Below are 25,876 nucleotides of genomic sequence, written 5' to 3' on the forward strand. Positions count from 1 at the left end.
GCAGTTAGCATCTTTTCAAATGTAACACCTGTATTTAATGTTTTGCTTCTTCTAGAGCAAATGTTCTTGAAGTTAAATATAAAGGGAGTTAATCTCTAATCTGTTTAAATAACATTGATTCTTTTTGTATGTATTTAGAAATCACTTTTTTAGTGAAATTAAAAATAACAAAACTGAAAAAAATTAACTTAGGAGAAATACCTATAAATGCCAAATGATTAAATTTCAGAAATGGCCTTACAATGTTCCCATGGTGAGGCGAGATTGTACATTTCAGAAGTAAAGTTAAATGAAATAGATTGCATTTTAAATGTGACCATTCAAAAGTCAACGTGTAATGGAACCCACTTTGCAAAATATATACCTGAAAAATTCTAAGTTTATTCTCGGTGTTTTATCCCAAGTATTGTTTTTCAATATTTTTTTAATACTTCTTATTTCTTCATGGATTAGGGATTAGAGGGAATTGGATGAGGCTATAAGTACTTAGAACTGGCAGATTCATTTAACTGAATTTAAAAATATTCATTAAGCTCTTATTATTTACAAGACATGAGAAACTGAAAAGAGAGGTATGGAAGTTTAAGAAAAACAGAAAGAGAAAGAGAAGATTGTATGTGTATAATACACACACATACACACATGCCATTTAATCAGAAAGATATGAATTAAGTTGAATGTGTAGTTTTTCCATTGCAATCTCATCACTTTATTACAATACTTATAAAAGTGAGATGGAGAAAAGGTTAGAAGAAACATTATTATTAAAAAACACTTCTCTGTGCTTACATAAGTCATACTATCTTTTCCTTGACTTCTGCTATTTCTAAAATGTCCATGCTTTCATCTCAGCAAAAACTTGAACAGAGGAGGAAGCATCATTAAAAGTAGCAAACAAAATAATACTAAAGCATGAGAAAAAAGTGTGACTGAATGGAAAGAACAGTCTTTGCATTCATGAAATCTCAGTTCAAAATTGCCTCTGCCACTCAAAGTTCTGTTGACCTCAGACAAATGGTTTCCCTAGGTCTCAGTTTCCTAAATTGTTAAATAAAGAAGCTGGACTAGATGACATCTAAGGCCCTTTCCAGATTTAGACTGAAGCCCCTAACCATTGCTTTCAAAATTTTTCATCTACTTCTCTGAAAATATATTACACATTAATTGATATGTAGACTAATCCATTTCACTGAACTGAAATGTTGGTTTTTAAAAGTAATAATAAGTGAATTTTTGCTCCTTTCAAAATATTTCTTGATGTTCAATATTTCATTTTATCCTGGTAATAAAGATTTTTTTTTAAATTAAAGTGCAACTGTTTCCTATGGTCTGCATGTTCAAAAGTATGATGACATAGTCTATGTTACTCCTAGAAGTTACAAGATTTAACTAAATAGCAATATTGGGTACTTAAAATTAACATCAAATAGAATATCATGAAAACTTTGAAATATTTGAAATCTCACTTCCTATTTCCTTTAAACAAGATAATAAGGCTAAAATATTTTTAAAATTCCTTGCAAAATGCCACAAAAACATAATTTAGAGTAGAGTGAGAAGAGATAGACAGTTAATACACCGCCTGCATAAAATGTAATTAACTGAATGAAATGTTTTAAGTAGAATTCCTGCAAGAGTGATAAAGTATAAGACTCCTATATAACAGACAAAGTAGTCAGCCTTTGATCATTTTTGAAGAATTCAAAATCCATATTTAGTTTTTTCCCCCTGAGGCAATTGGGGTTAAGTGACTTGCCAGGGTCACATAGCTAGGAACTGTTAAGTGTCTGAGACCAAATTTGAACTCAGTTCCTCCTGACTTCAGGGCTGGTGCTCTATCCATTGTGCTTCCTAGCTGCCCCAATATCTGGTATTTTCAAAGATCATATTGATTAGACCTTCCCTTTTGGGAATAATATCAGATACATACTATGAATTGGGGAAAATAATATTTCCTTTTGATCAGGATATGATTAATTTTAATTAAAATTAAGAATTGGAATTCAGGACATATAATACTTATAAATTCAACTTTCTTAATCATTTAAATTTATCAGAGAAGATGGTAAATTGTACTGGATGTCAAGTATTACACATATGGACCCATTCATTCTAAAAATTCAAAAATTCAAATATGATTCTCCTTTTTTTTTTTTTTTTTGCTGAGGCAATCGGGGTTCAGTGACTTGCCCAGGGTCACACAGCTAGGAAATGTTAAGTATCTGAGGCCAGCTTTGAACTCCTGACTTCAGGGCTGGTACTCTAACCACAATGTGCCACCCAGCTGCTCTGTGATTCTCCTTTTAAAAGAAGAGAGAATATTCACTTTTAATTTGGTTACAATGTATTCAAATGATCTAAAATCTGCATTTAAAAATAAAGATCCACAAATTTAAATTCAAATAACAATTCTTATAACAGAGGCCATGGAAAACTAGATCAATTTTCAGAGAGTTAGATTTACTAAAATTCCACTGTTTTCAGAGTTTCCTGTGATTCTCTAAAAATAGAGTAGTCAAGGATTTAATGTCCTTCTGATAAACCACTATGATAAACCACAAAATTACTTCACCAAATTTGTGAAACCCCATAATTACAGTAATGTAAAAGTTAAAGAAGCAAATCATCTGTACAATGAAGCACAGAATTTTGTTTTACTATCTTGCACATTTTCATTTGTTGATATTGTTATAAATATATTTATACATATCTAGATGCCTTTCAATTCTTTTTCATACATATTATTTTACAGTTATCCAGAGCCACCTAATATGCTACTCCCTAAAAAGAAAAAATTTTGACAAGTCACTCCAAATTTTTAACATTATTCTATTTTCCACTATGTAATTTAGAACTATTAAGTGAAGATTTTAGAAGCTAAGAAACTACGTGGGATTGTAACTGTATATAAAGGGAGCAGTTTAAAATCCTAAATGCTAAAATACGAAAGGGGGAAATAGAAGTACAAGTAAACAGAATTAACACACCCCATGTTGACATCATGTCAATTAAGGAACTTAATTCTGTATATACAAAGAATCATAATATATACTTTTTAATGTAAGGACAAAATGTTCCTTTGAATATGCATTTTCTCAGTGGAGGAAAATTCCCTTTTGGGTTTAGAGAGATTACTATTCTTCAAAATATACACAAAAATAACAACAGGATTATAAATATAGCTTTATTGGAGAGTTTTAAAATATCAAAGAGAAAGAATTCATTTTTTCTATTTTTAATATTTCTACAAATATATGTGAAATATATTAAATTTTATAAAAGAAAACAAAAAACTTTAATTAGATGTAGAGACTTTACTAAAAATTGGTAGGGCATTATAACACCAAATAATTTTTTTAATTATCTCATCTCTTTAAAAATGTAGCAAACATTGAACACATTCAAATCTATAGGTACATAGAATTTTTAGCCAAACCCTTAAAGCAATCTCTTCATAAATGGACAATTCCTATTTTGTGGAAAGGTTCAGGTATAAATTTTGTTGCCATTTGTAGCTTTCTATGTTCAGATGTTTAGAATGAGACTCCTAATGTTTTGGTAACATAATGTGTTTATCAGATAAAATCTTTGTCACCAATATATGACCCTATAATACATGAAGTAAAATGAAGTGAAATATGGCCCAGATTCTTTGCAAATTGTCTCATTTCACTTTTTATCCATTCTTTGTCCATCTGCCACTGAAATCCTAAATAACTGTCATTTTTAGTGATTTTCAAGAGATCAAACCCTTGTGATTCATTTATATCTTTCACGTTTATTAAATCATCTAGAAAAGAGAAATTAGGTTCCTTTTTCCCAGTTCAATTGTGGCTAAATTTTCTCAGAGTAACTGAAAGTAGTTCAGAAAGAAAAAAGGAAATAGATGTCACTACTTGCCTTCTCTCTGTGTAGCAGTATATTTTACTCCTCCCAAGCTAACTATACTCTGTTCCGTTGTTTTCTCTGTATGCCAATTAAAAGAAAAATTCTGTTAGGGAATCTTGAACTGAATCCAATGATCTAAATACCATTACAGGCTCTGCTACAAGTAGAATAGAAGAAAAATCAAACCTGCTTCACAGATAAATTGTAGAACTAAAATTTTAAGAAGGACTATCCACAGAGTTCTAAAGATGCTGGGTAGGCAGATTAGATAAACATATCTATTATAAATTATATGAAAGTCCACAGACTTCAAAAGATGATTAGTGAATAGGTGAATGGTTAATGGTGTGAAGGTCAACAGAGATCAAAAGGTCCTAGGTAGATGAAAATATACTTATGAACAAACATATCCCTCAGGCGCTCTACTTATATTTTATTATTTTGTTTGGTTTTTTTTCCCAGGATATTTTGTATTGTTATAGAAGAGTGAAAGCTCTGCCCTAATTCATATAAATCACAGTTGGCCAAGTAATGCATGATTGTCAGTTTCTAACATTTTTATGAATTCATATGAAAGCCTAGACATCACCTATTATTACATGGTATCCCCAAATAATGATGTGATTAGTTCTCTTCAAAAATAAAAGACAAACAAAAAGACATTGGCACAAATAATAAATTAGGAATTAGGGATCATTTCTATATAAAGAAGAAAAGGAGGAAGAAGAAGAAGAAGAAGAAGAAGAAGAAGAAGAAGAAGAAGAAGAAGAAGGAAGAAGAAGAAGAAGAAGGAGAAGAAGAAGAAGGAAAAGAAGAAGAAGAGAAGAAGAAGAAGAAGAAGGAGAAGAAGAAGGAGAAGAAGAAGGAGAAGAAGAAGAAGAAGAAGGAGAAGAAGAAGGAGAAGAAGAAAAAGGAGAAGAAGAAGGAGAAGAAGAGAAGAAGAAGGAGAAGAGAAGAAGAAGGAGAAGAAGAAAAAGAAGGAGAAGAAGAAAGCAATAGAGAGACAGAGACAGACATAGAGAGGGTTATTTTTCAAAAAGTAGAAAGATGACTTTAAAAGAGAATAAAAATTTTAAGGATTTATACATGTGTTTTTTCTGAAACATATATAAATTGAATATTTGTAAATAATTGAAATTTGAATGTACATAGAGCTTAATATTTAAAGTAATTTCATGATGAGTCATTTTAAAGTAAATAATCACTATTACTACCTTCCATATTTTTATTTTGAGTTAATAAAAAATGTTCACATATTGGATTTTTGTAATCAGGGTACAAGTTAAAAACATTTATTCTTTTTTTAAAGGTAGAGGGTGCAAATTAACTAACTGGGTAATTATTACTATTCAATGCACTGTGTTTCATATACAAAGATGACAGCTACAAGAAATCTGAGATTTGTTTGCTTTTTTTTCCTCTTCAAAAGTGATATCTGTGAGATTATTGGCTGGACTGAGGTCTTTTGACATGTAACAGAAAGATATTAAGATAAAAATATACCATACTTTTAAAAGAAATGCCATAAACATATATCATATTGCACATATCCACAGTGCCTGGCACATAGTAGGCACTTAATAGATACTTATTGATTGATCAATTATATCTTTTAATCATTAAGACTCCAGGTATCTAATTTCATATAATTATAACATTTAAAGGAAATATGCAAAAACCAGATTGCTCTGTCACGGCCTCCATCAAGATAAAGGGGAATGCTACTGGATTAAGTCTTATGCTCTCCTGTGCTGGCAGTGCTGTCATATACAGACAAGGTGCACAATTTGGCATCTTTCTATACACTGAAGCTAATGGCCAAATATTATTAAAAATTGGGACACTAATTATCAGATGTCGACATGCAATGGATAATTAAGAAGAGCTCATTCTGAAGCTATGCTAATTGTTTTTCACAAGTCTCCTTCTCTTGTCCTTGTGTCTTAAACAAGGCAAGCAGCTACAGGTTTGTACGTACATCTCTGCCACATACTTTCTCACAGAACATACATCATTCTTCCTGGCTCATCCCCGATTAATTTTGCTGGCTCAGAGCAATTATCTCTCTTTTTGTGACTGACCTCTTGGTAAATGGAGTGCAGGACTGCTGGATTTTTTTTTCTCTCTTTTATTCCCCCTTTTTAAAACAAACAAAGAAACACAACACAACTTAATTGATCCTTTTTGGATTTCCCACAAGAGCACACTGTGAAATAAGTCATAAAATAATTGAAACAAAATAGCAATCTTGCCTTTATGGTTGTAATTGACAGATTTGAAAAACAAGATCCTGATAGTGTTCTCTCATTTACCCCATTACTCGGATCAGTTGGTTAAAGCTGTTAATGATCCTCTTGGATCAATGTCTTTTGCTTGTAGCTATAATTTACTGCATTGCTGGATTAGTACAGATGTTTTTGTAGATGGTTCTGCATCATTCCACCAGATTGCTTGTCTGAATCAAATCTGCTTCAATTCATCACCAATGAAGCAAAGAATAAAATAATCAACATTTACTATCTTAACACTAATCCTGAACACTAGATAACAATTAAGGGCTTGTTGACTGAAAGGTTGTCTTCTAGTTTTTTCAGCACAGTATCCCTCACTTTCACCGTGAAGGGAAAAAAATCTAATTATGTGCTTCAACTTTCTGAGTGAAAGGTATTTTTATTAAAGTTCCATTACACATAGCCTAGAGTGTACACAAACATCTTAAGAAATAACTACCACTAGTTTAGTTTACTGCGAGATACAGTATAAACTCTCAGCCCCTCTAGACAAAGCTCCAAAGTGGTCTGTTCCTACAACAATAATGCTTTAAAAATATATTGAACAAGTAAGTAATACACAATCTGGTCACTCATAGCAATCTTATAGGCATACTGTGAAACTATGAGAGTTAAAGAAAAAAGAAAAATCCTCTTAACATCTAACACCATCCATTACTTGGGATGGACATCCATGAAAGCTTACCCTCCCTGGAAGTTTTGAAGCAAAAGTAAGGTTACTACTTTTTAGTATATTACATATAAAATTCTGATTGAACAACCAGTTGAACTAGCTGGCTATTAAGTTCTTTCCCAGTTCTGAAAATGTCAGTTAACTGGGAAGTGGGAATCAATGCCCTATTTTAAGGAGTATAATAACTAACTGAAGTTAAGATCCTTTCCCCATTTTTTGCAATGTTTCTTTCAAATATTTTTCAACGATATTAATCTTTAATAATAAGTAGTATTTATATGGAGTTCTAATATTTGCAGTTTTTGCTTGTTATTTTACATATGTTGAGATCTCCACAACTAGGGGGTGGATAGATGCTATTTTTATCCCCAATTTACAGATGGTAAATTGAGGCAGAGAGACTAAGAGATCACAAAGCTAATAAGTCTCTGAGGCAAGATGTGAAGCCAAGAAACAAGTCTGTTTCCAAGGTCAACACTCTAATTAGTCCTAATCCTCCTTAATTTAACTCTTGCCCTCAGATTACCTCAGATTTATCCTGAATATGTATACATAAGATACAGATAGGTATGTTTTATAAGTAGTTGTTTACATGTTATCTCCTTCATTAGACTGTGAGCTCCTTAAAAGCAGGGACTTTCATTAATTCATTCATTCATTCATTCATCCATCCATCTATCTATCTATCTATCTATCTATCTATCTATCTATCTATCTATCTACCTACCTACCTACTTATTTGTTTATTTATTTAGGTCTTTCTTCGTATCCCCAGCACTTAAAACAGATATCCAACATATCATAGATATTTATTTAACACTTTATGAGTTAACTTCCACTGGAAACATATTTGAAATATAGACAATATAATTTATCTCAAACTAAGATAGTATAACCAGGTAATACCACTGTATATTATTTATTTCTAAGGAACCAGATTAAAGACTGAATGAGATTCTGACCTTTTCCCTTAACACACCATAACATAATAATTACCTTCCATCAAAAACTATCACAATAGGAGTTAGATGCAGCAAATAAAGAATCAGATAACAAAAAAATTCCCCTTATACTGTTCTTTATTTGAACACACACAAAGAGTTTTTAACTCCTTCATGGGGTATAAATCAATTCGCTACTCTTTCAATTACGCATATTTTATGTATAAGGGAAAAACAACAAAAATTAAGCAATACTCTTGTGTGCAGTTAAATACTGCAGTATGTATATTTACTAAATGAAATATTCTATGGAAAGTATTTGCTGAATAGTTTTTAAAATTCTTCACACCAGGTCACTATCTCTATTGCTTTCAATGTCCTTCAAATATTGAAACTAGGTGTCATTATACCAATTAAATTTTTGTATGTTTTACATAGAAACTGGAGCACTGGAGAGCACTAAAAATGAGAACTGCTATTATATATGTCTTTTGTTATTTTACAAACTCATTCATTACATGAGATTTTAGTTTTAAAAAAACCACTTTAAAATTACATCGTGGGGCTGAGTGTGGTCATCCATGCCATAGTTCCTGCTATCTGCAAAGCTTAGGTTGGTAGATTTACTGAGTTTTGGAATTCTAAGCTATAATGGGCTAAGCAGATTAAGTGTCTTCAGTAAGTCCAGTTAATAAGTCCCTGGGATTGATTGTTGTTCAGCCTTTTTTTTTTTTTTTTTTTTTTTTTTTTTTTCGGTTTTACCTAATTCTTTGTGAACCCATTTGGGGTTTTCTTGGCAAATATACTAAAGTGTTTTGCCATTTCCATATCCAGCTTATTTTATAAAAAGAGGAAATTTAGTCAAAGTTAAGTGACTTGCCTGGAATCAAAGAGATATTAAGTAGCTGAGGCTAAATGTGAACTCAGGAATATGGGTTTTCCTGATTCCAGGTCTGACATTCTATCCACTGAACCACCTAGCTGCCCCAAGGGAGTTGGGAATGGAGGTGAAGTGAGGTAAATTTCCTAAGAAGGGGTAAAAAAGACCAGGTCATAAATGAAGTAGGTTAAAATTGTGAAGATTCAGTACTTCTGCCTGAGCAAGAAAGGAAGATTTGTTCTCAAAATAATTATGGCTAATATTTATGTAGTGGCTGCATGTACCAGATATTGTGCTTTACAAATATTAGCACTTTGAGCTTTAAAACAATACTGAAAATTTGAGGCTATTATTTTCTCCATTTTACAGTTGAAGAAACTGAGGGATTAAGTGTCTTGTCCAAGGTCACACAGTTAGTAAGTGTCTGCGGCCAGACTTACTTACACATTGCCTTACACATTCAGGAAGATGAATCTTAGATGGCTAGTGAATGTCTAAAGCTACATACAAAATCAGCCTTCCTGACTGTAAGCCCAGAGCTCTAACAAATATACCACTTAGCTGCCCTTACAAACAAACAAAAAATACAAACTACATCGTGAATAAAATTTTATCGATGAATTATTTTCTGACTTTATCAAAACACCTCATAATTTGAATCATTTAGAAAAATAATGAAACAAAATTCAAGTATTTCATATTTAAATAACAAAGAATATCCCCCAAAGAGCAAAAAGGTTCATTTCTTTGAATCTTTGAGGAAAATAATAAAATGAAGTTCAAGTATTTTTTAAAATTTCCTCAACTAAGTCAAAATAATATATACTACAATCTTCTGAATAAATACTTAGAAATGTTTCAAAGGGAGTGGTGCAATAGATAGAGCACCAGCCCTGAAGTCAGGAGGACCTGAGTTCAAATCTGGTTTTAGACACTTAACATTTCCTAACTGTGTGACTCTGGGCAAGTCACTTGACCCCAATTGCCTCAGTAAAAAAAAAAAAAAAAAAAAAAAAATTTCAAAGTTAGAATAACGTTACTAGAATATTAATACTCGTTTAAAATATACTATTTGGGTCTTATTTTATCTAGACAGGAGAGCTTAAAGCATAGAAACTCCTTTCAACAATCCTGATAGGCATTTGGTCTATAACTCACAATCTTGGAGAACTGACTAAGGCTCCAAATTGGTAAATGACTTCATACCCAATATGTGTCAGAGGCAGCTTTTGAATACAAGTCTTTATGATTCAAAGTCTGGCCCTCTAATTATACCACTTTTCTAAAAAAAAATATATATATATATCCTTCTTACTATATATATATATATATATATATATCCTTCTTACTATGGTATTTTCCCTGATCTCCAGCTTAAGGACTTTTGATTTTAAGAGTCAAAACAAATGGAAACAGTGTGAACTAAAAGGGCCCACCATTCATTTCATTTCTCAATGTAAATTTAGATCAGATCACCTCCTTCGTTGCAGTACTGAAATTGCCTCCTAATCCATCTTCTTGCCTCAAATCTCTTTCCCATCCTAAATCTTGTATATCCCTTCCAAAAATGATTTTTTCTATATATTCTATATGTCTCAAACTCTCTCTTGACCTCCAGTATCTCATCTCCAAAGGCCTACTGTACAGTTCAAATTACATGTCCTATAAACATCTTAAATTCAACCTATATAAAACTGAACTTCTGAATCTTCTTCCCTCCTCTCCCTCCCTCAGACCTCACACTTCTCCTCTTCCAAACTTTCCTGTTAGTGATGAGGATATCACCATTCTCCCAGTCACCTAAACTTTCAACTTTACTCCTCACTCTCAATATTCCATATATTACTAAGTTGTCAATTTTCCCCTCACAACATCTCTTATGTGTTCCTTTTTCTCTTCTGGCTTTGCTACCATTTTGGTAACTAGATTATTACTGTAGCCTCTGGATAGATCTCTTGGACCTCAATTCCCTTTCCATTATCTTCCAGTCATCTACCAAAATTATTTTCCTAAAACAGATTTGACCAGGTCATCCAACCCACTATTCAATAAAATCCAGTATCATTCTATTGCCTTTATGTTTTCTTAGCTTGGCCTCTTTCTTTATTCTTTACTCCCCTTCCCACATATCCTAAAATCCAGTGACTTTGACTTCCGTGCTGTTCTTTACACAACACTTCATTTCCCAACTCCACATTTTTAATTTTGACCATTTTCATGGCCATCACTCTTCTTGCCTCCTCCCTTCCTCCCTTCTTTCTTTCCCACCCTCCTTCTTTCCTTCCTTGTTACTTTTTTGCATGTTTTCTTTTCCATTAGAATCTGAGTTCCTAAGGGCTGAGACTGTCATGGTCTTTCTTAGTATTTCTAGTACTCACAATGCCTGGCACATAGTAAGGGTTTAAGAAATGTTTTTGGATTTGAGACCTGAGGTGTCTATTAGCACTGAACAAGACATTAGCATTATAAAAAGCATTAGCAAGCTGGTACTATCATCTAATAAAAACATTTCTTTGAGGAAATGAACAATTTTTAAAAATCTAGGCCAAGAATAAGAAGCTATTCTTTATTTCCATTTGTCACTAAAGCATGAATGTATAAGAACATAGTTAAACAATATGCTTAAGAAATTAAACATCAGAAGGGCTAAGGATCTAAAATACCAATATGAAAATATGGAGAGATTAATTTCTACAAATGATTTGTTCTGCAGCATAAACTACCAAGATTTAATGTAGTTTTATCTTTCAGACTTTTTTTTAATTTGTAAAATAAATAGGATCAAAAAGAAAATTTATGTTTTGCATAGTTTACAATAAAAATCTATCAGGTTAAATAAAGTACTGTAGATATTACAAAGTTTATTTAAAAATTTAGCACTAATTCTTCAGCAAATTTCTATTTTATATTTATGCCTTGTTGCACTTCATAAATTTTAACATTTATATTACTGGAAGAAGTCAGTGAGCTGGTTTCCCACGCTGAAATAAATTCCTCAACTTCATACTAAAATACAGAGCAAGCTTCCAAAATATACAATAAATATACTTAATTATTTAAAAAATTACTAATTTTATTTTAATATATATGGCTGCTTTTAATGTTTCTGCCTTATTTAAACAAGAATTTTGACTAAGACTAATATTCAGAAAAAATGACGTATAGCTGAATCATTTATTTTTGTAATTTCTCAAATGAAAGAGGATATATAGATATAACTCTTAAAGGAAACTACTTAGTTGAAGATATACATACATTACACACATATATGTATATATATGTGGCTCTGACTATGATATATTGGATATTTACATATCATACATATGACATGATTTTAATTCATTGAGAACATTCTATAAACTTAAATCAGAATAAAAGTAAAGCTACAGTAAATGCTAATTTTGACAGAAAAAATCTTTAATGCATTGAGAAACATTTGAGTCATTAGTCAATCAATATACATAGCTCCATTTTAAAACTTTGAGAAAGATGATAAAATGATAGTTGAAATATAAATGATAGCTCAATTTAGCAATATTTATACATAGCATTCTCCAGTGATTAGATTCATTTTTACTAATACTCCCTGAGAAATAAAAATTATAGAAAGTATTTTGTCCAATTTTCAATATTTATTCCAAGGTCCCCATGGGGTAGAAAAACACATATTATATGTTCAATCTGACTTGTTGATCTACAAATTCCTACATAGTAATTTTTATATCTTGGCTAAGGAATATAATATTTCAAATTTATCTTATAAATATAATTAATATTTAAAGTAGTTCTTTTTTTGAGAGTCACTGCATAACACAATGTAGAGAAGAATTGTCTATATTTACACTGTAAGATGATAGCACTTCTAAGAGAATCTCACATTGACAAAATTGTCCTTTTCTGCATATTATTAGAATAATCTTCCTAAAACACACTTTATTATTAATTCAATAACAATTTATTTAACATATACAATCACATTGTCAGGTACTATGATCAATATATACATACAAATAAAATATTCTCTGCCCTGTAATATCCTGAACAAAAATATCCCATGATTTTTGCCTAAGAGATGATATTCAAACTTCAGCCCAGTTGTATTTTCCAGTATCCTAAATGAAAATGTTTCCACTGGCAAGCTAATCTACTCAATATTCCCTGAAGACACTCTGGTTTTGCCCTCCCTTTGTTTTTAATTACATCATCACCACCTCCTTCTCATGCCTTCCCTCCAACTACTTACTCCATTCCTTCTAGATTCAGCAAAATCCTGCATTCTTCCTACCCCAACCACATATTAGAACATTCTTAACTCATATCATTAGACATATTATTAGAATATTATCTCTTAAGTCAGAAGACCTAGATCCAAAAACCTTCTTGTCCATATTACTTCTGTGAGCAGGAAAAAAGTTATTTAACTATCCTGGGATTCCATTACTTCATCTATAAAATAAAGGTGTTATAATAGACTGTAATTGAGGAACTGTTCATCTCTAGACACTTATTTTGAACAATGCATTGTTTTTAAGAGTCAGGGAGACCTAAATTCAAATCTTTCCTCAGACCTTTACCACCTATGTCACAATATCTCTTAAACTTTATTTCCTAATTTATAAAATGGAAATAATAATTACATCTAAAGCACAGAGTTATTATAAGATAATATATAAAGTGCTCAATTATCTCATTTACAAAATGAGCTGGAGAAGGAAAATACAAACCACTCCATCTTTGCCAAAAACAAAACAAAAAGAAAACCCATAAAACACAAACAAGAAAAAAAAATGGTATCCTGAAAAGTCAGACACGACAATAACTAAACAAAAATAAATGTTATTATTTTGGGTTTATGAGACCACTACAATTCATGGCTCTTTCATTTTTGTATATTGACCCCCCCACAATGTGTCACTCTCCTACAGGATTCTTTTCAATATCTTTCCATAAAACTTTCATTGTAAATATACTTAATGTTATAGTTTCAAATTTTAATTATGTATATAATAAATGTACTTAGATTTTAAAGCTGTTATAAAATGTTTCAACTATCTTTATATTTCACATAGCACCTACAATAATGTACTTTGTAAATAGTTGCTAAACAAATTAATTAATTTTAATGTAAGTATCAATAACATGAGTATAGTATTTTATTGGGTACTACATCTCTCTCTTTCTCCTCTTCTGAACTGAGATTGTTTTTCTGTTTTCAGGATATAACTGGCACTTAACACTGTGACTGGAACACAAAAAAGTGATTAATAAATGTTTATAATAAATGTTTATATTATTAGCTAATTTAGCTAATGGATGTATCATGTACATATTTGGGTTAAATGAATGAATATTCTGTTTTTACAAGTGTTTTGTATCCAAATATATTTATACACCTACATACTATATGGATAGTGAGATACAAATCTATATGTATCTACCCTGTAAGCTATGGATTACATACACACACACACACACACACACACACACACACACATACACAGACATACACACTTATTTATCTATAGTAGAATATAACTATTTTGATATTGATATATAGCCATCAAGAAACATCTAAAGATCTCTAGATCTATATGAGTTCCATAAATAGAGAAATACATTGACACATCCTTTGTAAAACATAAAACCATTAGGTACAGAGCAGACACTCAGTTCATACCTGATGGTTTACTGATTTAAGAAATCTAACCCAAATTTGATTCCTGTAGAATCTGAAATCTGTAGAATAGAAATTCCTATAGAATATCTGATTAAACCACAAGAGATCAATGGCCTACTTCATCTTGTTTTCAAAGAATTTACAATTATCATAATTAAGTATCAGAAGAAATCCTATAACAATCAGAGATTTTTAACTTAAGTTAAAGGAGTCCATGAATAAATTTCAGAGAGTCCATGAATCATTTTAAAAATATTTTGATAACTATTTCAATATAACTAGTCTCCTTAGTAATTCTATATATTTTGTTTTTATACATTTAAAAATATGATAGACAGTGGTAACCTCTTTCAGTGTAGTCATCTGTAAAATGGGAATAATAACAGCACTTATCTCATCGGGTCATTGTAAGGATTAAATGATAATATACAAAGCACTTTGTAAACCTTAAAACACCACATAAATGCTAGTTTTTATTAATGTTTTAAAAACAAGTGGTTCATAGGTTTTGTCAGATTGCCCATGACACACACATACACACACAAAGATTAAGAACCCCTGTCTTAGGAATAAAAGAAAGTTTACTAGAGGGCTGTCTATTTGTGGAGGGAGCTATTGGAGAAGGAATAAGAAAAAGACTTTCGACATTCCTAAAGATGACATTGTCATCACCAGATTTCAATTAAAAGAAAAGCTTCAATTCTTGAAGAGAAGTCAAATATACATTTTTCTAGGCTCCTTAACATTTCCACAATTACTAAAAAATTTTTAAATATACCTAAATTAGGAATATTTGTTATCTTTTCCCATCCCTTCTACTATTCCTTTGCTCAGACATAACTTAGAGATAATCACATTTAAGTACAAAATTTTTGTTTGTGCTAGATTAAACTAGGTGTAAGGTTCTGAAATTTTTTTCTATGTATTTATGGAACATTACTGATATAAATCTCAACACATTTTTGCATGAATGAATTAAAGCTATACATAAGCTTTTCTTCCATCTGTCATGTTTTTGCCACAATGTTTTAAGTTCAATTTAGGGACACTGAGGAGGAAAAAGGGGAGGAAGGAAATTAATAACAAATGAACACAGTAATATTTTTCAGCTCCTGTTTTCTTTCCATACCTTCCACTTCCCAGAAAAAAAGAGAAGAACCAGATAATATTAGTTTCCCAACACACAACAATTTCTCTCTTTATTTCTCTTTGCTTCTAGTCAAAGCCTTTTGTTGTCTTGAAGAATGTCAGCCCCATGAAGAGGTATGAGTAATAAACTGAGACTAAATGATCTGCTCTATTTGTTTAAGGCCCAAACCTGAAATTTTAAAGGAAAGGAAATTCTAAATATAAATATCACCTTACAATCATTTGCACAATATCACCTTCCTCTCATAAAATCATAAACCTTTCACTTAAAGCAGCCTTCCTAAGAAATAAAATAAAATAAATGATTCCAAAAAAAAAGTAACCTTTTCATTAAGAATAAAGGAATTACTAAAAAAAATAGTAAGTTGTTAAGGTCCCAATTAACATTGCTATTGACTAATATATGACATTGTAGGAGTCATTTTACATTTTAATAAATGTTGAAGAGAATTTAAAAGATTAACAAAATATGCCAAAGAGACCCTGTACTTAGATCTAGATATTTACATTCACCAATTTTTGTTTTGGGTTTATTTTGTTTTTACAATAGTATTTTATTTTTAAATACATGTAAAGATTGTTTTCAACATTTATTTCTATAAAACTTTGTGTTCTACATTTTTCTCCCTCCTTCCCTTACTTCCTCCCCACCCCAAGACAGCACATAAACTGATATAGGTTAAATATGTGCAATATTTTTAAGTATATTTCCATATCTGTCATGTTGTACAAGAAAAATCAGAACAAAAGGGAAAAAAACAAATGAACAAACAAAAAAAAGGTGAAAATCCTATGCTTAGATTCACATTCAGTCTCCAGAATTCTCTCACTAGTTGTGGACGGCATTTTCCATTTTAAGTCTATTGGAATAATTCCCAAATTTTAAAGGGAAAATATGAGGATAAAAAGAGAGAAGGAAAAGAAAAGCAAATACTGACAGTCAGAGCTAGAATCTATATAGCACTATAAATTTACAACATACTTTCCTCAAAGAATCATGTGATATAAATAATATGGTTAACATTATTCTCCTTTTATAACAGAGGCTCAGAAATGTTCAGTGACTAATCCAAGCTCACATAGAGAGTCAGTAGCAGAGCTAAGATTATGTCAGCTTCTCTTACTTCAAGGCCATTGTACTTCCTACTATATCATTCTGCTTCCAAAAACTAGTATAACAATGACTTAAACATTCCAAAGTTTCCTTAGGGGGAAAAAAAAAACAGAAAGGAAACTCTGCATTAAAACTACATTTCATTGCCTATTAAAATACAAAATAATATAAGCTTTCCCCCACCTTGAACAATGTGATTTTTTGAGAAGAGTAAAATAAATCCAATGTAACTTCATTGCCTTTTATATACAGTTGAGAAGTATTTATTTATATTTGAGAAGTAAATGTGCATGTGTAATTTTGTATTAATATACTATTGTGACCTTTTGTAATCTTTCCTGCATGTTAAAAGACCTCTTAAATTTAAATTTAATATCATTAGATGTTATAGTAAAAAGATAAAATGAAAGGCCAGATTAAGAAAATTATGGTAAAACTACCCACTATTTTATTTGAGTGGAAACAACAGGATAAACTAGACAAAGTAATTAAAAACTAACAGGAAAGAGATTCTCAGTAGTTCCTCTTTAAGATACATTTATCTCATGAACTGCAGGATTTAAAAAAAAAAAAAAAAACAAGCAAACAAAAAACTTTAAAAATTGCCATCTATACCCAATGTTGCCAGAATTGAAAAAGTCAGAGATTCTAGTCAGTTTACTTAAATTCAGTTGATAATAATAAATTGATAATTTAAGATTTTAGCATTAAGGAAATAGTTCTATTTTAAGTAAACCAAGATAGAGATATTTTTAAAATCTATAGGAAAGCAAAGGTGAAAAAAATGAGATTACTTCATGAAAGTTCAAGTAATTCTTAAATAAAGTATTCTCTTTCTATCTAAAGAGTAAAGATTTCATTTTAAATACCACTAACTAAAATATGCATGTTTATTAAGAACATATACATATTTAATTATCTATATGTATTTATATCTTTACATATAATATTTATGGAGTACAAGGATCTCTGCATGAGTTAAATCACTCATTTTTTACTATAACATTAAGATAATTTCATTGTCATCATTTTAGGCATATATTTAAACCCCAGATGATCAGATTTAATATCTGAATTACTATATCCTTTTTAAAAGTAGAATAAAGCAAAGACCAAAAAATTTAAAATAAGAAATCTAATAATTGGTTTAAAAAATAAGAATAAGATCCCCAAAAAGTTTTTATACTAAAACTTTAATTGAATTAATATTGAATAAAACTTAAATCTTAAACTGGCATTAAAATGGAGATTATACCTGTCCAAGTGCCAGAACCCTAGCTCTGACATTAGTTATTTTAGATATTTCTTTAATGTGGCAATTTCACCTTTAAGATAATTGTACATCATTTATGGACACCCAGGAAAGCTTATAATGATGTAACAATCCTAAGGCAGTCTTTGGCCAAATCAGTTTCCTAACCTGAAAAGTGATAGGCCTACTAAATGGATGAAAAATGGACAATTTCTAACACCTGTTTTCTGTTTTGACCTTTTTCAAAGTATTCCCCGCCCCTCCCCACAGGACATGACTGACAAGGGCAGCTGAAAGGAAAGCCATGATGTATTAGAAAGTAAAAGGCAAGTTTGTACCCTAAAAAAGAACACATAAATATGACATTCACCTGTCTGTGGAACTTCTTTCTCAACTGATCTGGGGTTTAGTCAAGTTCCAATCCTGTCACTGTGGGTAGCTAATCAAATGGTGAATTTAAACATCTGTCTCAATTTGCCAGTGTAGACCTAGCAAACGAGAACCATAATAATTGTTGTGGTGTATAATCATAGCTAACAATGATCTTAAATGAGATAATGCAATCAATTCTTGATTATGTAAAATAATATAGATTTTTTTAAAAAATGCAGATAAGTGAAATCCATTAAAATTTTTTCAAGCTTAATTATATTCAATAACTCTATTTTCCTTCCCAATTCAACTGCTCACCAGTACTTCTTGAAACCAGGAAATAATTGGTTTGAATTTCATTTCATTTTATTTCCCCTTCAAATCCTTTCCCGGACATGATCTTAGAAGAGGAAATGACCAGAAAAGCAGTAGAAGAAAAAAAAAAAAAAAAAAAGGTAAAGAGAATTAATCACCAAAACAAAATGATAAATCCATGTATAACTAAGTGCAGATTAACCCTGTTCAAAGGAAACATCTCAGTTATGCAGGTATCTCATATGATAAATCACAAACCTACCTGCTTGACCAGTGGTGATACTGACAGCAGCAAAAAGCCTCTGGGAACGGCTTAAATCTGAAACTCCATTGACAGCTTCAACTTCAAAAGTATAATTGGCATGGGCTAACAAGTCCATGACAGTGACATAGTTATCTGCTAATCCAGTTTGCTGGGGCATGTACCCAATGTTACTCCCACAAGGTACACATTCACCTTGTTCCCAACTGCACCGTTTACACAAAACTCGGTAGGTGACATCATTTCTTCCCCCATTGTCAGCAGGAGGACTCCACTCCAAGCTCACTGTGGTTTGGTTGATGTTGAAAATGAGGTTCTGTGGTGCAGATGGAGGTCCTTAGAAAAAGAAAGGAAAAAAAATGATATGCACATATACATATATATATATATATACATATATATATATACACACACACACACACACATACATACATACACACAAACACATACACACACACATATGAATATGTGTGTGTGAACAATGTAGGGCATTGAGCTAGTGGTTTAATTACTGAAGAACAAACTAGTTGAAATGCTTTCCTTCACATAAACATTTCATTATATTTACTATAGAAGTTTCATTAAAAATAAATAATAAAAACCTTAAATTCACTTGGCAAGAAATTTCATTTTCCACTTAATATATAAAGACTGAAAGAGATAACAACTGTCTTTGTATTTATTGCCACTGACTTCAGTTATTTTTCTTTCATGCAATCAAAAAAGATCAGTTAAAGTACCTCAAAAATTGCATCGTGAAGCTATTTTTAATTTTTTACATTTTTCAGCCAGACAGCATAGAATGCATTTGTTCATTCTAGGTGTGCTCTGGTGTGATTTGTAGTAGTATTAAGGATCAGCTTTGGATTCTGGACTCTCAAAATTTCATTAATTGAAGGACCATTCTTTCTAGTTGCTCTTTTTGGTGATGGAATTTTAATCCAGGCCCCATTATTTTTTAATCAGATTTCAAATCCATACAAGTTTCTCATCAGTTTCTTATTTTATTCATTTAAATAAGAAATTGTTAGAAACATGTGCAAATCCTTTTGAAAAAGCCTGCATAGGTTCCCCTAGATAAAATTAAGTATTTATCCAACATACTAGTTTATCCCTCAGCTGAAGTCCTAAGACCCTGACTGACCCTGGGTTATAAAAAGATATGTAATTTGGTAATAAGCTCTGGAAAGTCTCAATAATTATAGTAATAACACAAGCATCATCACCACCACCATCACAATAATAGAAGCTAGCATTGCTATAGCACTCACTTGATCGTTATCCAAAACCTTGTGAGATATTGCTGTTACTGTCTACATTTTACAAGTGAGGAAACTGAGGCTGAGAGAGATTAAATGACTTGTCCAGAGCCACAAAGCTAAATTAGTATATGAGATTGAATTCAAGTTTACAACTTCCTGACTCCAAGACTGCATGCACCACATCTACAACACCACCTTGCAGCTGCTACTGTGCTATTAAAAGACAAAAACTTCCCAATATGGGTTCAGAAATTGACTATCTTATCTAAATTTAGTGAGTTTTATCACCAAAAACCTGGAAACCAAGTGATAATCTCTTGAATCCACAGCTATTGAAAAAGATTCTCCCTTAAGTGCTGGAGAGATAGCAATCCAAATTGGTAGAGAGATCATCTAGAGTAATGAAAACAGGTCTTTTAAAGCTTTATTTTGAAATAGTGATCTGAATAAAGTAACATCAGTATGAACATTATCCTAGATTTCTTCAGATCCTATACTCTTTGTCTATTAGTCTAAGTCTAATTTTATCTTTTCACATGAAACTATTTAAAATATTTTTATTTTATAGCTACTTTTCCATATCTTACTGAAAACAATATTAATAAGTGAGAGGCTGGTTAAACAATAGCCTTATTTTTCTTTTGATGATTGTGTCCACTCACTTGTGCAAGCGACATATGGTGGATCAGAAATAGCTCTGTAATACCCATCTTCACAATCACATCGTGAGGATCCTTCTTTGTCAGAAAAACTGTGACTTGGACAGCGAGAACACTGAAGATCTTGGGAAGAAGATTTGTAGAATCCACGGCCACAGGCTAAAAAAGAAAAACATAATGAAAAGGTAAACAATGGGGCAAGAAAAAATTGTTTATTTCAGTGACATTTAATACAAGTGTAACACAATGAAAAGCAAACACTCATGGAAAAGCAAGCTCTTTATGCTGAATTATTCTTTTCCACGCTTGCCAGGAACCCGATTTCATGGCAATAGTTGCAAAATGCAAACATACAAGCAATATCACTGCATAGGCAGCTGGTAAGCAGTACCATTGTATCACCAGCTGGCATTAAGAAACCACCAAGTCTTGGTCCTAAAGAATGAACATAGAAGATAAGCAGCTCCTGAAGATGAAAACCCACTTTGGATTTCAATGTCAGCAAGCATGGCTCCTTTTACAGGTCTCCATAAGCATTTTTGAATATGTGTATATTATGTACTCTCTGAATATATGTATATCTCATGCATATATACACATAAATATTTACAACTTGCTATATTATTTTTACATGTTAATTTCATTCACAATTAAAATTTTGATGGAATCTTTTCAGGATGGTTAATACAATATATTTTAAAATCCTTACGAAAATGTCATCAGTATCCATTAAAATTTTCTTCTTATTTAGTAAACTGTAAGTTTTTATCAATTAAAACTATACAATTTCAACTGTTTTCTATTAAGTTGTCTTCATCCCTACCAAGCCTGAAGGACAGCCATGAATAGAGGATGGTTGCATCATTAGAAACAAAAGTATGTCATCAATTGTAAACAGATTATGACCTTGTTTCACCTTAGGAGAAAAAGGTTAAGGGAGTGCCCATGCTAACATAGCAACCACTGTCACTCAGAGAGACTCAAGTGTATAGGATTCCTTGGGAAACTCCTATTGAAGTTTAGACCTTTTTAATTGCTCTACCTCATTCAAATTTATTTGCCATTAAATCAGATAACCAGAATAAACATAATGCCCATTTAGCACTTTAACGCATTTAAATTTTCTTTGTTAGTGCCCTTTGTAGGGATGCTTTCACAGCCCCTCTCTATACTAGTGGGCAGGTTAGCTATTGGGGTTTCTAAAGGAGCAGTCAGACTTTAAGCACTGTCACTCACAAGTCCCCATTGGTATGTTTCCCATTTCAATCAGTCAGCAGACAATTAGTGCATTAATAAAGTACATTTACAAAAGTGGTATATAGTAAAAGGAGTTGATTTAAAAAAAATCCATCCAAAAGTCTAGGGCACATTCTCTCCTAATTGTGCATATATCCATCAGAGGAGAATGGTCTTTCCCATCATAATGTGGCCGAAATGTATTTCTTTCTTGAGACTATAATCAGCATTTCTCTCTGGTGTGCAAGCTGTTTTCTCCCTCACAAGGTTATCTTTATGTCTGGGTCAATGTTTTTATCTATATTTGTTTTTCAGTCTTTCTACTCCTGGTTCAGTGTTTGTGTCCAATCTCTCCAATGACATGGACAACAGGAAGAGAGAAGGAACAAAATGTAATACTCCCTCTGGTCTGTATAGGTACACAAATCTGAAACCTCAAGGTGCCCCTTCTAATTCTTGGAGTTTTCTAGGATTGCCTTTATGCTATTATGCTAAAATGTATGTAGCTATCTAAAGCACCTGAAAACATAGGTTAGTTTGTTGAGTTAGTTTCCTTCTTGATCCAAACAGATTCTTACCTTATAAAGTGATCATAAGGCATTTAAAACTTCATTATATCATTACATTTAAAACTTTCATTATATTATATACTATGGTAGGGGATATGGAAGCAAAGGAAGGAGAAAAGCTTTCATTAAATGTCTACTATGTGCCAGACACGAGGCTATTTCTTTACACATATCTTCTTATATGATCCTCACGCTAGCTGGAGGTAGTAAGCGTTATATTATTAGCATCATTTTACATTTGAAGAAATTGAGGCAATCAGCATTTAAGTGACTTGGCCAGGATTACATAACTAAGAAATGTCTGATGCTGGATTTGAACTCACTTCTTCATGACTACACTAAACTCTCTATCCACTGTGCCACCTAGCTGCCTCTACCTAGCTGTATGGAACAACTCCAATATCCTTAGAACTTAAAATGTGATAAAATAATAAAATTTTAAAAAACCTGCAGCTAATGTCATTTCAATTTTCTGAAAAATATTTGCTCAGGAAAAAAATTATATACATACATACATATATATATATATTTGATATTATGCAGAGGTACCAAAATTTCAAAAAAAATGGCATCCTGGGAGAAAAATATTGTGTCAACTTTATCAGCAACAATATATTAAGTAAATTGAAATGAATCATACTATACACATCAAGGTAGGTAAGACACACCCCTTAGCCCTCCTATTTGGATGTGATATTTTTCAGGAGAAAGTTATGTAATCTTGTGCAATGTCTAGGACATCCTGGATACTTAACATATATCAAGTAATAATAGTAATTATTTTGGACAAGATCTGTGATTTCACTGGTATAGGGAACTTCTCCTAAGTAATCTTTCTTTGGCAATGTGGGTGGCAGGAGCTGTAACTTAGCGTCTCAGAAAGTTTCCTAGGAAACTGAGAGGGAAAATTATTGGCTCAGAATTATACAGTCACCAAGTGACTGAATCAGGTGTTGAAATCAGGTCCTTCCTTAGTCAGGTCAGCATCCTCTAATTATGAGGATGATAAATGATGAAAAAACATACACACACACACACACACATACATATATATTTTAAATTGTAATTTCTAAGCATTTGCATGGAAAAACTGGGGAAGGGGCTTGAGCTGATAAATGCTAAACTGTTAGAAGTGAAAGTGCACTAAAATAGGAAGTAATGATATTGGAATACTTAGCATTATATTAAATTATTGGATTCACCATCAAAAAACAACCCGATGGCCACAAAATGCTTAATCTTTGATTAGTTTCCTTGGTTTCAGCAATGATAAAGAAAGCACTGGTGAAATAAAATAACCTCTTTAGCTTAGAGCATTATTAAGAGCAGAGAGCAGCGGATGAGGCAAAGAAATCCACTTCAAGTCTTACTTTGTCTTACTCAGCAGGCATTATTACAAATCAATGGTATAGAGAGACAGTGAAAATTTATTAAAGAAATAACAAAACAAAAACATAAATTTCTTAACGTACAACCTGAACACTTAAAAGAAAGTTCAAGTGTTTTTTAAGCACAGATTTCCTCTTACAGTTCAGGTGTTCCAATTGCTTGTTGGTATGATCTGGAATCCTTTCTTCTTGTGAATTCTTATAGGCACTCAGTTAGAATACTTGTATCTATCTCTGTCTAGTATCTTTAATTCTAATGAGAGACCTTTGCTTTGACATTTAATAACTATCCATTCATCTTGAAGATTTCATAATATAAAAAGCAACAGTACAGTTCTAGCATATTATTTAATGACATTAAGTAGTGCTTCTGATTATTTCAGGGTTGCAGGCCAGAAAGAAATTAATAGAGATACCAAATATTAAAAGAGTTCTACAGATTATATGACTATAAATGTATATTAAATACATACTATCTTGATATATGGTCTTTAGGGTCCATAAAGTAATAAGTATAATGTTATTTCACATCCAGGAAGGAAAACCCAGGGATTTACAATTTTATAATACAAGGTTTTAAAGATTCAGCATAGAGGGCAGCAACCTACTACAGCTAACACTGCAGACCTACAATCCATCGACTCTATTTATTCTCCCTGATAACTTCTGGCATGCACCCTCATTGAATCTATCATGAAACAGGTAGCTATAAAACTGACCAAAGCCAATTTGACAATTCTGGGCTTTCCACCTAATGTTGATATAGATATATAGATATTACAGTATTATAAAAGATATGTAGCTATCATGAAACAAGAAAAAGAAACCCGTTTGTTACTCTTTCTATAATATTGTTTTAAAGGCCATCCAATTGCAATTGATTTTGTTTTCCTTTTACTTAACATACCCACTTCCTTTTAGATGATACTGAAAATAGTAACGTCAAAGAAACAATTTTCATGAAGCTTGTAAAGAGGATATATATGTGTACACACACACGATGATTATCAATTCTTACTGAAGACATATGGGCATAAATTAAGACTGCTCAATAAGTCTTTCATTTTAGAGTTAAAAGGGATTGTAGGGATCATCTAGTCAAACCCTCTTTCATTCTAGTGATGAATAAACTGAGGATCAAAAAGGCTGCTTGCTGAAGATCACTCATAAATAATTAGTCAAAATTCACACCCAAGAATCCTGACTCCTGTTCCAGTGTATCACAAGTTCTTCTCTCCAGATATTCTAGTCTTACTTTTCAAAAAAGTACATGACTTTTGTTGAATTAATGTTTTTATTTAATTATAAAGATTAGAGTTGTTAAAGAGAAAAACCATTGGAAAGTTCCTGTAGGTACTGAAAGATTCAGGGTTACATTAAAAAGAATAACTGGGGACAAAGAGGTAGATCCACGATTCAATCTATGCCTGCGGATAATCTTCCCAATTGCCTTCCAACAGATTTTCTAAAAAATATATATAATAATAATAATAAATAAGGCTAATTTATTTTCTCTTTGAACTCAGCTAGTTTTCCAGGAAATACTGAGAGAAATATTTAGGTGTAATTGTAATAAATATATATATATTTATAAAATGCATATATATATGGAGGATAACATGTGCAATTCATCCAAAATAAAATTTCAAGTAAGTGTGGAATAGTACAGTTCCATGATAACCTGTTTATTCTTTTTTTCCCAGACTTCTTCAATAGTTGTTAGCTGCCTAGAACCAAACTTTAATAAGAAGAACATGTGTAATGTTGGAAAGTCAATGTTACAATAAGAAACATACTATTTTAATTTCCTGTCTTTTGAAGATTTTAGTTTTAAAAAAACTTTATATTAATAAATATAATAATGTAGCAATGTTATAATTGAAGATTCTGTGCAATATATACATATTTGTAATCTGTGTAAAACTTTGAAAGATTTTATGTATATAAT

The 25,876-nt window shown here is 31.5% G+C and overlaps 1 protein-coding gene across 5 annotated transcripts in view; it reads right to left on the bottom strand.

Moving 5' to 3' along the window:
• Positions 1-25,876, bottom strand: part of EPHA7 (EPH receptor A7) — a 212,993-nt gene that overhangs the window by 119,462 nt on the left and 67,655 nt on the right. For all 5 annotated transcript variants that reach the window (XM_051997408.1, XM_051997407.1, XM_051997410.1 and 2 more), the window contains exons 4-5: positions 20,739-20,894; positions 18,815-19,150 (exon numbers count right to left, since the gene is read on the bottom strand). In XM_051997408.1, coding sequence (XP_051853368.1) covers positions 18,815-19,150; positions 20,739-20,894 — 492 coding nt within the window. The remainder of the gene's footprint in view (positions 1-18,814; positions 19,151-20,738; positions 20,895-25,876) is intronic.

This window comes from Antechinus flavipes, chromosome 4 (genome assembly GCF_016432865.1).
Source record: "Antechinus flavipes isolate AdamAnt ecotype Samford, QLD, Australia chromosome 4, AdamAnt_v2, whole genome shotgun sequence".
In the NCBI taxonomy this organism is placed as follows: Eukaryota; Metazoa; Chordata; class Mammalia; order Dasyuromorphia; family Dasyuridae; genus Antechinus; species Antechinus flavipes.